The sequence below is a fragment of the Equus asinus genome, chromosome 6 (assembly GCF_041296235.1).
Source record: "Equus asinus isolate D_3611 breed Donkey chromosome 6, EquAss-T2T_v2, whole genome shotgun sequence".
In the NCBI taxonomy this organism is placed as follows: Eukaryota; Metazoa; Chordata; class Mammalia; order Perissodactyla; family Equidae; genus Equus; species Equus asinus.
Window position 1 is genome coordinate 51,130,390 of NC_091795.1, and position 12,390 is coordinate 51,142,779.

Genomic DNA, 12,390 nt, shown 5'->3' on the forward strand with positions numbered 1-12,390 from the left:
AACCTAGATCTGATCAAGTCTGTAGATCTAACTACAAGTTTACAGGAAATATGGGGACAAAGGAACGTGTTAAAACACCACCACAAGGATACAATCAGCAAAATGGAAATGTGGGAAATTCTACAGGACAAGCCATCTGCTTTCATCAACAGATCAATTGCAAGATAAAAACAAAATTGGAGGGGAAGCCAGTGGTCTAAAAGAGGTTTAAAAGACATTTCAACTAGTTGCAACAGAGGACTTTATTTGGATCCTGATTCAAACAAATTAACTATAAAAAGTTTTTTAGAACCTTGAGGAAATTGTACACTGGATATTGTATGATAGTAAGGAATTGTTGATTTATTTTAGGTGTGAATAATGGTAGTGTAATTTAATGTTTTTGAAATTTATCTGTTAGAGATGCATACTGAGATTTATGTATTAAATGATAAAATATCTGGAGTTGTTTCAGAATAGTCCATACTGAGTGAGTAGGAGTTACAAATGAAACAAGACTGGCCATGAAGTGGTCATTGAAGCTGAGTGATGGGATACTTACACTATTCTATTTTTGTACGTGTCTGAAATTTTCTTTAAGTTACGCAGTAATGTTAAACTGAGAGGTGAAACTCTAGTATTTCTTAGAAGTTCTTTCTTTTCTGAAGGTTCTCATGTCAAACAAAGCTCTCTAAATTAGACCCATCCTAGAGTTATATACCAAAATATTGAATAGAAATGAAGAATGGAATGAAGACATAAAGAATAGAAGTAAAGTAGATTGGGTTTCCATATACCAATCCTGGAATCTTGAAAAATTGTCTAAAAGATGTCTAGCAAGCAAGTCCAGCTAGCAGAAAGTTCAACCATGATTTTATGTTGGTGGCTTGGTACAGTTGTAATTGAATTGACAATTTTGATACCTGTCATGATGCAAATTGCTATAAAGTAATACAGAGGAAGAAAAACTTATTTCCACTAATGTTTTCTTTCAGGCATTTGACGTTATCACAGACTGACATGGCAGCATTAACAGGAGGAAAGGTAATACTTTATTTGTATTAGACCATTTGATATATTGGACCAGTTGCAAAAATAATAACATAACAGTTCTTAAATGAACAACTTTTGGTTTTAACAGGGATTTCCCTTCTTGTTTCAACATATTCGTGATGGCATCAATATAAGACAAACATGTAATCTGATTTTCAGCCTATGTCGATACAATAATCGACTTGCAGAACATGTAAGTACTGAGAAAGTCTTTAAGTTTTTTGGTAACTTTTAAAAGAATATTCTGAAATTCTCCTTTTTCTGTTTTAGATTGTATCTATGCTTTTCACATCAATAGCAAAATTGACTCCTGAGGTATGTAGACATTTGTTAATTGATGTTTTTAAAACTACTATCAGCACTGACACTGCTTCCAAATGAACCTTTGTAATTATGCCCCCCAAAAAAAATTTATCAAAGTTTCCCCCATAACACAATATCCTGTTTTTAAGTATGTAATTCGAATAAAATGAATTGCCTCTTCATGTCTAACTATCACAAATGTGATTTTCCTAATTAAATATAAATTTACATGTAAGTTCAATATCTTGGAGTGTCACTTAGATACTAAACTTAGAAGTTGTTCCGTTTGAAGCATATATCAGAATTGTGCCCAAGAAAAAAGTAGACTAACCAGAACTCTGAATAGGTGGAGAAATATGTGGAAAATAGAATACAGTATTGTACAAAAATATTTTTGTAAAATTGAAATACAGCTACTTTGATAATACATGTCATAGTAATGTAAATTATACCTCAGAGATCAAAGGTTAGGAACTTTTAATCTAAATTTTTCTGTAAATATGGTGGTCTCATTAACAAGAATTTTGATATTTTCTTTTTCCAAACTGACATTCAGAAAAATACATGTTTTCTGATATATGTGGCTCCCACACAATTGACTGTCCAGCTGATCCTGCTGCTTTAGTTCAAGTTCATATGCAGGAGTATCGAGCTCTGCTAACCTAACACAGCAGATTTAAATATGATGTATAGAAGAGTTATATGTTTCTTTTCTGCTGAAGGAGATGGCTGCAAATAGATCTAAACCTAGTCATTTATGTGTCTTATAGGCAGCCAATCCTTTCTTTAAATTGTTGACTATGCTAATGGAGTTTGCTGGTGGGCCTCCAGGAATGCCTCCCTTTGCGTCTTACATTCTACAGAGGATATGGGAGGTAAGTCTTGCAGCAGATGTTTCAGTATTTATTTTTCTGAAGATTTTATTTTTCAAATACAATCACTGTCATGTTTCAAATACAATCACCAGTTTCTTCTTACTTCGGTAAGCTAAAATGGTTTTAGTAAGTCACAGATCAAGGGAAGAAGAGACCTTTTGTCAGAGATCTGGGGGAAAATAGAGTTCTTGGTGAGTTTCCCAGATGTTTAAGGACTTTCTTGTAGAGTCATAAACAGCCTTCTACCAATCTAGGGTTCTCATTCATCTACCTTCAAAAAAGATTCCATTAAGTGATAGATGCCCTAGAAATATAAACCAAATATTTTCAGCAGTTCACAGAAATGGTAGAGGAAGCACCAGCCACTTCTTTTCTTCCAGAAAGTTACTACTGAGGTCACAAAATTTCTCCTAATTGCGTGTTGGAAAAGCCCACTCTCTGGAGTTGGGGTCAGCAAACTTTTTCTGTAAAGGGCCAGATAATATTTTAGGCTTTGTGGGCCATATGGTCTCTGTTGGAGCCACTCAGGTGCTATTTTAGCATAAAACCAGCCATAGACAAATACATAAATGAGTGGGTATGGCTGTGCTCAAATAAAAACAGAAACAGGCAAGTCACAAAATTTGGTCTATAAGCCATAGTTTTCCAGTCCCTAGTCTAGATTTCTAAGATTCCCTTTTCCCATGAAAAAGATCTCCCCAGCAGTGCTGTGAGCTACTTTTCATCCTCTTATAGTAACAGATTGAGCAAGCAGTAAGTAACGATGGGAAACTTTAGAGAATTAAAAGCATTTTTAAATAAATTTATAAACTTAAGACCTAAAAGTCTTTGGGTTCTCATATTGGTTCTGTGTTAGAGTCCTTGGTTACTTTAATTTTATTTTGTAAGCTAATGACAAATTTTCCTGAATATTTCCTGTTGATAAAAGTAAGTAGCTTTAAAAATGGAGAAAAACATGGTGAAACTTCTTTCAGGCTCTAGTTTTCAGAAAACTATCTTGGCTTTTAAGTGTTTAATGGCATATACCAAAAGTAAGTAAAAAAGTAACTGCTCATTCAGTTGGCCTTATATTCTTTTATTGTCATTTTATTTGTAGGTAATTGAATACAATCCTTCTCAGTGTCTGGATTGGTTGGCAGTGCAGACACCCCGAAATAAACTGGCACACAGCTGGGTCCTACAGAATATGGAAAACTGGGTTGAGCGGTTTCTTTTGGCTCACAATTACCCTAGAGTCAGAACTTGTAAGTCAAATATTCGGAATTTAACAAACCATTTGTTGTTGTTCCAAGTTTTGTTTTTCTGTTTTGTTTTTAAGGTGACCACCATATGCCCATTGTTTTATAATACAAAAGGCACTTGGAGATACTGTTCTTAAAGGCCAAAGTTATATTAGTATTTGTAAACCTATGGCAGTGTTTTACAAATATCTGTAGTGTTTTTTATTTTTTTAAGGATAGGAAACTATGTACTTGGGTGACATCACTACCACTATCAGTTTTGTTTCCTTCCTTGGTAGAGTGACAAAACATGATCAGCATTAGTGGAGAGAGTAAAGAGTCAGAAAATCCTATCTTAAAAGTAACTTGAGAAGGTTGAGAGTAAAATAATAATAAAGACATAAAACAAGCTGAGAGAAAATATTCACTGAAATTATGGGAGTTAAATGATAGACACCTTTATGGTACACAGGCCGGAAGGAAATAAAGATCTTAGAAGACAGATCGACAAATACCAAAAATAGATACTTCACAGAATAGAAAATTGCTTGTAAATAAACATAGAAAATGTTCTTTTTTTGATAGTATTCAAACAAAAATCAAAGTAGTTAATTTTCTAAATTTCTTTAATCGTTAAATTTAATGGTTCAAATCCTATTTTCTAGCTGACCCTTGAGAGGGCCTAACACTCCAGTGGCAACAAACACATCAGTACCCAGATCTCTGTTTCTAAATACCATTCTCCAGTAAGACAAATCACAGTTCATCGGAGAAATGTCCGATCCTAGGACCAGGGCAGGGAATATATAAGATGAGTCTGGAGCATTTTATAGAACCAGAAAGTAAAGAAGTACTCATAAAACAAAATGATGGGGGTATGTCAGAGACACATATTACTAAACTGAAAAAGCTCCCAGTAGAGGAAGCTGGAACAATTTGAATTTTAAAAAAAAAAAGTAGCATTGGATTATAACCCAAAGTTATAAAATAAATATCAGTGAGTCCATACTGATATAAATAACGCTTGAATAAATAAATAAATGGAGAAGAAACAAATCTCCTGTACGTAAGAATTCCAAATAATTTATGTATATCCTCCCCCCAAAGAGGTGGAGCATAACTTCCCCACACCTTAGCTTAGTGACTGTAGTGACTGACTTTAAAAGAGTAGAGTATGGGGGATGGGGAAGATACGTTTAAGTGAAGAAACTTGACAAACACTAAGTCAGGTGACTATCATCATCAATGATAAGTCATGTTGATAGCATGTACCCTTGATATAATGTGATGCAAAAGGGACTTCACCTGTGTGGTCTTCCTTCCAAAAACCCATTACCTGAGTCTAACCATGGTAAACATCAGACAAACTCAATTAAAGAAACTTTCTACAAAAATACCTGGCCAGTACTCCTTAGAATTATCAAGATCCTCAAAAGAAGGAAAGTCTGAGAAATTATCATGGCCAAGAGGAGCTTAAGGAAACATGACAACTAAATGTTAATGTATTCTAGATGAGATCCTACAACCAAACAAAAGAACATTAGGGCAAAACAGTTGATATCTGAAGTGTGGAGTTTAGTTAATAGTGATGTGCCAATGTTGGTTCCTTAGTCACAACAAATGTACCAGAGTAATTATAGATGTTAACAAGAGGGGAAATGGGAGGAGGGGTATATGGGAGCTGTCTGTTTTACCTATTCTAAAATAAAAGGTTTATTTGGGAAAAACACCGTTTAGTGGTAAGTACACATGGATTGGCATTGGTACTCTGCTCATAGGCTTGTTTTTCCTGCCAGTTTAGTTAACCCCGCAATAATGGGATATTTGTAAGAGCTAATACATAGCTGGTTAGTATTCGTGTCCTGACTCTTCACCATGAAACAATGAAAACCTGTGCTGAACCAAAAAGAAAAAAGATTTTTTAGCCAGCTGTTACACCTAATATTCATGACAGTGCTGAGGAAGTGGCATTCTCATACATTGCAGTGATATTGTAAGTTAATATTACCCTTATGAAAGGCAATTTAGCAGTATGTACCGAGATCCTTAAAAATTTTTGCCATTTTAAACTCAGTAATACAATTTCAGGGATTCCAGTATAAATAAATCATTCGATATATGGATGCCCAACAGCACTATTTATAGGTGTGAAATACTAAAAACTGGGTGTTCAGTTAGGAAATAAATTGTTATAATGCATCATTTCAAAATTATAATAGTGAACAATGTAGTAATATAAAAAAGTGCTTTTGATATAACTTGAAAAAAGGGACCCAATTATTTGAATAGAATAAATATAACTTAGAATAAGAACTAACATGTATAGAAGAAAAGCTACAGAGAAATAATTTTAAATCTTACAAAATAATTTTAAGGACTGACTGAGAATATTTAATCTAGAGAAAAGAAGAAAAATGGAGACAGATGTCTTAAAATAGTTGAAGAGTTGCCGTACAGAAATGGAAGTAAATTTGTTTCTTTAAGTTCTCTATAGCATAAAACCAGACTCTCAGGGACTTTTAAGCAAGGGAGTTTTTAGCAAGATGATCTGTTCTTCCATATTGACCTTCCTAATTGTTCTCAAAGATAAACATAATTAAAAAGTTGCATTTTTCTCCCTAGCAGAACTTATTCTTTGTTTAAAAACAAATCGCTTTTATAGAAATAGATGGTTAGATGTGTGATAAAGCAATACAAAATGTTAACCAAAGTGGTAGGTCTATGGGTATTTAGTAGAATTTTGTCAATCTTTCATTGTGTTTGAGAATTTTTCATAATAAAATGTTGGGGTAAAAGTATATAACTTAAATTGAATAAGTTTTTTTATGACAAATTACTTTTCTCAATTATACTTTTATACAAAAATCAATCAGGATGACACCTACATGCCAAGTTCTTATATTTGAAACACATACCAAATAGAACCTAACTGAAAACAGGCTAACAAGAGCAATATATAGATGAAGAAATATGTAGAAATGGAGTATTGTGCAGAAATAAAGTTTAATTTGAAATAAATCTGTAAAATAGATTACAGTTCATTTTAGAAACTGTACCTTTATTTGCTTTGGCAAATAGAATTTGGAAATTATCGAATTATAGGTAGAATAGTGGGAGACAGAATTGGTAAGTGTATTGAAAGCTGTTAAGCTAAGGCATTAGAGTCCTTGAGGAGGAGACTCTGTAGTAAATGGTGTTAGGAGCGTTAGCTCATGAGTCTGACAGTCTGGGTTTGAATTCCATCTCTGCCAGTAGCTATGTAATATGGAGTAGTCTTAGTATTTTAAGTCTGAGTGAAAGTGGGAATAATAAAAATAGTTGCTACTATATAAAGTTATGATGTTAACTAGTAAACATTCTAGTTAGCAATTCTTGTTTGGTTATTGTTTTACCATTATCATTATTATCGTTGTCATCATCATCGTTTCCCAAGGCCGAATTTGGGTTCCACCTCTTTATCTGTGTGGCCTTGGTCTTTGCTTCTCCAAGATTCAGATTTTCCAGTGTAACATCACCTACCTCCAGGATGATTGTGAGGATTAAATGAGGTGACATTTATAAAGCACCTAGTTCAGTGCCTTGCTCGTAGTAACTGCTTTTACAGATGGACTCAACTAATGAGTCACTAACCTCTCAGAATTGTAGCATAAGCTCAATAACCCTTTTCAGGTATGTTGAAGGAGGGATTCTTTCTTTGTGTGCAAAGTTAGCCTAGAAGACTTCTGAAGATTTTCCAAAGTTCTGTAATCAGCATGTATGTAATCTTATATGTTACAAAGGACTTTCAGATAGATCTCATTCTGTCTTTATAACTTAAGTATATTTTACCATTATCAGTTAATTATTACGATGTAATTTACATTATTTTTAAAGAAGGAAAAACTAAGTCCCTAAAATATTAAATGATTTGACTATGTCAGACAGCCTTAGATAGGTCTTCAGGTTCCAAATGCTGTATGCTTCCTGTTAAACTATATTGTTTCCTGAGGAGAAATGAAATGATAAAGTAAGTGGAAAAATTCTACATCTTGGGAAAGCCAAACAAAAGAGGTTTAAAACTGTTTCTTGCTAATGCGATTGTTGTCGCCACTTAAAATATAACAATGACAGAAAGGAAGGCATCTGTTTCATCATTCCTTGGATCTTTCTGTGGGGCCAATGGTAGAATAGAAAGGTAATAAAAAAGGTGTTCATGTCCCTTAATTTTTATTCATTTTAATTTTTAAAGGGAAGAGTGGCTTTGTGTTTAATGACTGCTCTTCAGTCTATTTTAATCTTGTAAGGATCTGACAGTTTTGTTTTACGTTTTATAGCTGCAGCTTATCTTCTGGTGTCCCTTATACCAAGCAATTCATTCCGCCAGATGTTCCGGTCAACAAGGTCTTTGCACATCCCAACCCGTGACCTTCCACTCAGTCCAGACACAACAGTAGTCCTACATCAGGTCTACAACGTGCTCCTTGGTTTGCTCTCAAGAGCCAAACTTTATGTTGATGCTGCTGTTCATGGCACTACAAAGCTAGTGCCCTATTTTAGCTTTATGACTTACTGTTTAATTTCCAAAACTGAGAAGCTGATGTTTTCCACATATTTCATGGATTTGTGGAACCTTTTCCAGCCTAAACTTTCTGAGCCAGCAATAGCTACAAATCACAATAAACAGGCTTTGCTTTCATTTTGGTACAATGTGTGTGCTGACTGTCCAGAGAATATCCGCCTTATTGTTCAGAACCCAGTGGTAACCAAGAACATTGCCTTCAATTACATCCTTGCTGACCATGATGATCAGGATGTGGTGCTTTTTAACCGTGGGATGCTGCCTGCCTACTACGGCATTCTGAGGCTCTGCTGTGAGCAGTCTCCTGCATTCACACGACAACTGGCTTCTCACCAGAACATCCAGTGGGCCTTTAAGAATCTTACACCACATGCCAGCCAATACCCTGGAGTGAGTAAAATTGATAATTATATCTGTATCCTCAAATTGATTGGAAATACCTGTTTTTCTCCTGTGGGAAGTGGTGACAAAATATGGAAACTGTGTTAAGAACTTAACATGTCCTTTTGGTATTGAATACATGTATAAAATGCTGTATTATTAGGATAGGCATGCGGATAATTTTTCTTAGGTTGATGTTGAAATTTTACTTCCAATGGAACTTAGCTATTTTAACTTATGATTGTGTAAATGTGTCTTTCGTATGTACCTAATGAGAAAAAGTCTGCTTCATGGTACAGTTTTAGGGATGTGAGTATATACTATTTAGACGTTTATTATCAAGATCTATATCATGTGTTAAGATGTGAGGTAGACAATACTTTATCTTAGCCGTAGTATTCCCTATTATTTTTTCTCACACTACATTCAAGTGAATTAAATGGTTGAAGGGTCTATCAGGATACAAATATGTGAGTCTAAATCTGATCTCTTTTCTCTGCAGACTATTTGTAGGTTTCATATTAAGTTTTTCCCCCTTTATTGGAGACTATAATTCCTGGATGTTTCTTTTCACTGTTGCCTCTTACTCTCTATTGTAAACTCACAATTACACCAAAAAGGTATAAATCTGGGAAGGGGGTTGGAAGGAGAGTGCAGAATCTTTTTTCAAGCTGTTGTCTATCCAGAGGCCACAAACTGACAATATGAGAAGTTGTTTGCTAAATGGGAGATGGTGGATAGTGGAGGAGTAGGAGCTTTCTCAAGACATTCAATATTTACTTAAGAATTCAATCAAATGAATACAAGAAAGGGTATTTTAAGTATTGGTATCCTTGAATTGTGTACTATACTCCTTTTTCCTATGGAAAAAAGGACCTTAACTGTCCTTTAGACATAATGTAGTGAATTGTTCAGAATTTCTCACCCAGAAAGAATAACCGAATTTCCAGTCAAGAAAGTTAGAATGCGGGGCCAGCGCAATGGCATAATGATTAAGTTCGCGTACTCTGCTTTGGTGGCCCAGAGTTGGCAAGTTTGGATCCCAGGCATGGACCTACACACTGCTCATCAAGCCATGCTGTGACGGCATCCTACATCAAAAGTAGAGGAAGAATGGCACAGAAGTTAGCTCAGGGACAGTCTTCCTCAAGCAAAAAGAGGAAGATTGGCAACAGATGTTAACTCAGGGCCAATCTTCCTCACCAAAAAAAAACAAAAGAAAGTTAGAATACCTATAATAAAGGAAAGAAGGTGAATGTGTTAAGTACCAAGAGAGTTTCAAAGCCAAGGCTATAAGAATACAGAAGGAAAAGAATGAGAGAGCCCGCTTGACTTAGAAGGTATCAGGACAGGATTTATTAAGATTCAGTGGATTTGTCTCTATTACATTCACATAAATAATATTTGATTTAGTTACTAAACATGACATTCATAGTTAAATATACCTTCATTAAGTGCTGGGTGAGTTAGAATCTTTATCCCCTAATGTTGTTTCTTGCCCTTGACATCAATGAAGTGTAACTTCTTGTCTTGTAGAACTTATCTATTGAGATTTTCATGAAAATGGTGCTTAAATCAATTTTTGCCATGAAAAATATGAAGTTGGGGGTTTCAGTTCATTGATAAGCATGTATTAGATGTGCAACCCTTTCCTAACGTGCCCGTTAAATGAGCAAAAATCACAGCTAGTGATTTTACTAAAATATTAGTTCCCACATTTCATTCATCAGGTAACTTAAACTGACCATCCATCAATCTAGAAAGATCATTCCAAATGTTGACAGAAAGGGTTTTCCCAGAAACAGTATTAATTCAAGTGTAATTGAAGGGTGACAAAGGAATGATTTTTGACTTTTCATTTTTTAAAGAAAAGGGGGCAAAGGATCGGTGTAGCATGTCTCTGGATGCATATATGAAGTTACAAAATTAGTGCTGTAAGCAGTATTAAGACTAAAAATGAACTATATTTACTTGTAGTTTTTAATCTTTCTGAAATTCTATTTTAAGATTTTCTTTTGGTGAATAATAAATTTTTAGAATAGCATTCATTGCTAATTTTAAAACTATTCTTCACTGATAGTGTAATGTAACTTATCTGTGTAATTTTAAGAGGTGGCTAATGCACATAACTTTCAGAAATGAGAAGCAGACGTTCTAAAATGTTGTAGGGTTAAGAGGTCACCGTAATGCTTATTTGCCCTTTTTAGGCAGTGGAAGAACTGTTTAACCTGATGCAGCTATTTATAGCTCAGCGGCCAGATATGAGAGAAGAAGAATTAGAAGATATTAAACAGTTTAAGAAAACAACCATAAGTTGTTATTTACGTTGCTTAGATGGCCGCTCCTGCTGGACTACTTTAATAAGGTAAAAAAAATGTTTCCTGGTGTGTTTTTGTCTTTATTATTTTATTGAGGTCATTTTGACTTAGAACATTGTATGAATTTCCGGTGTACATCAGTGTATTTCAGTCTCTATATAGACTGCATCATGTTCACCACCAACAGTCCAGTTTTTATCAATCACCGTACACATGTGCCCCTTTACGCCTTTTGCCCTCACTCCACCTCCGTCTCTAGTAATTGTCAATCTGTTCTCCCTGTCTATGTGTTTATCTTTCACATATGAGTGAAGTCATAAGGTAATTAATTGTCTTTCTCTGTCTGACTTATTTTGCTTAGTATAGTACCATCGAGGTTCATCCATGTTGTCTCAAATGGCACAATTTTGTCTTTTTTATGACTGAGTAGTATTCCATCATATATGTGTGTGTGTCTGTGTCTGTGTGTGTGTATACATACACCACATCTTCTTTATCCATTCATCTGTTGATAGGCACTTGCGTTGCTTCCACATCTTGGTGATTCTGAATATCACTGTGATGAACATAGGGGTGCATATATCTTTTTTTTTTTTCCTGAGGAACATTAGTCCTGAGCTAACATCTGTGCCAGTCTACCTCTGTTTTGTTTGTGGGTCACCGTGCCACAGCATGGCTGATGAATGGTGTGGGTCAGCGCCCGGGATCTGAACCCGTGAACCTGGGCTGCCAGAGCAGAGTGCGCTGAGTTTAACCACTATGCCACAGAGCCAGCCCCTGCATATATCTTTTTGAGTTACTGATTTCATGTTCCTTGGATAAATACTCAGTAGTGGAATACCTAGATCATATGATATTTCTATTTTTAATTTTTTGAGAAGTCTCCTTATTGTTTTCTAAAGTGGCTGCACCAGTTTGCATTCCCACCAGCAGTGTATGAGGGTTCCCTTTTCTCTACATCCTCTCCAGCACTTATTTCTTATCTTGTTAATTATAGCCATTCTGATGGGAATGAGGTAATAGCTCATTGTAGTTTTGATTTGCATTTCCCTAATTAGTCATGTTGAACATCTTTTGATGTGCCTGTTGGCCATCTGTCTATCTTCTTTGGAAAAATGTCTGTTCATATCCTCTGCCCATTTTTTCATCAGGTGGTTCATTTTTTTCTTGTTCAGTTGTATGAGTTCTGTATATATTTTGGAAATTAACCCCTTGTCAGATATATGACTTGCAAATATTTTCTCTCATTTAGTGGATTGTCTTTTCATTTAGTTGGTGGTTTCTTTTTCAGTGCAAAAGCTTTTTAGTCTGATGTAGTCCCATCTGTTTATTTTTTCTTTTATTGCTCTTGCCTGAGTAGACATGGTATTCGAAAAGATACTGCTAAGACCAACATCAAAGATTATACTGCCTGTATTTTCCTCCAGGAGTTTTATGGTTTCAGGTCTTATGTTCTAGTCTGTAATCTATTTTGAGTTAATTTTTGTGTATGGTATAAGATAATGGTCTACTTTCATTCTTTTGCGTGTGGCTGTCCAGTTTTCCCCACACTGTTTATTGAACAGACTGTCCTTTTTCCATTGTATGTTCTTAGCTCCTTTGTGGAAGATTAGCTGTCCTAGATGTGTGGTTTTATTTCTGGGCTTTCAATTCTGTTCTGTTTGTTTTGTTTTTCTAAGTGAGGGGATGGGGACTATCCTTTT

The 12,390-nt window shown here is 35.0% G+C and overlaps 1 protein-coding gene across 5 annotated transcripts in view; it reads left to right on the plus strand.

Annotated features, from left to right (window-relative positions):
• The window catches only part of USP34 (ubiquitin specific peptidase 34), a 251,988-nt gene that overhangs the window by 219,025 nt on the left and 20,573 nt on the right, over window positions 1-12,390 (plus strand). For all 5 annotated transcript variants that reach the window (XR_011504013.1, XM_044772515.2, XM_070512047.1 and 2 more), the window contains exons 63-69: window positions 975-1,023; window positions 1,121-1,225; window positions 1,303-1,347; window positions 2,106-2,210; window positions 3,307-3,454; window positions 7,744-8,378; window positions 10,577-10,734. Coding sequence is in view for 4 of the 5 variants with exons in the window: in XM_044772515.2 (XP_044628450.1) it covers window positions 975-1,023; window positions 1,121-1,225; window positions 1,303-1,347; window positions 2,106-2,210; window positions 3,307-3,454; window positions 7,744-8,378; window positions 10,577-10,734 (1,245 nt within the window). In the remaining variant the exon portion in view is untranslated. The remainder of the gene's footprint in view (window positions 1-974; window positions 1,024-1,120; window positions 1,226-1,302; window positions 1,348-2,105; window positions 2,211-3,306; window positions 3,455-7,743; window positions 8,379-10,576; window positions 10,735-12,390) is intronic.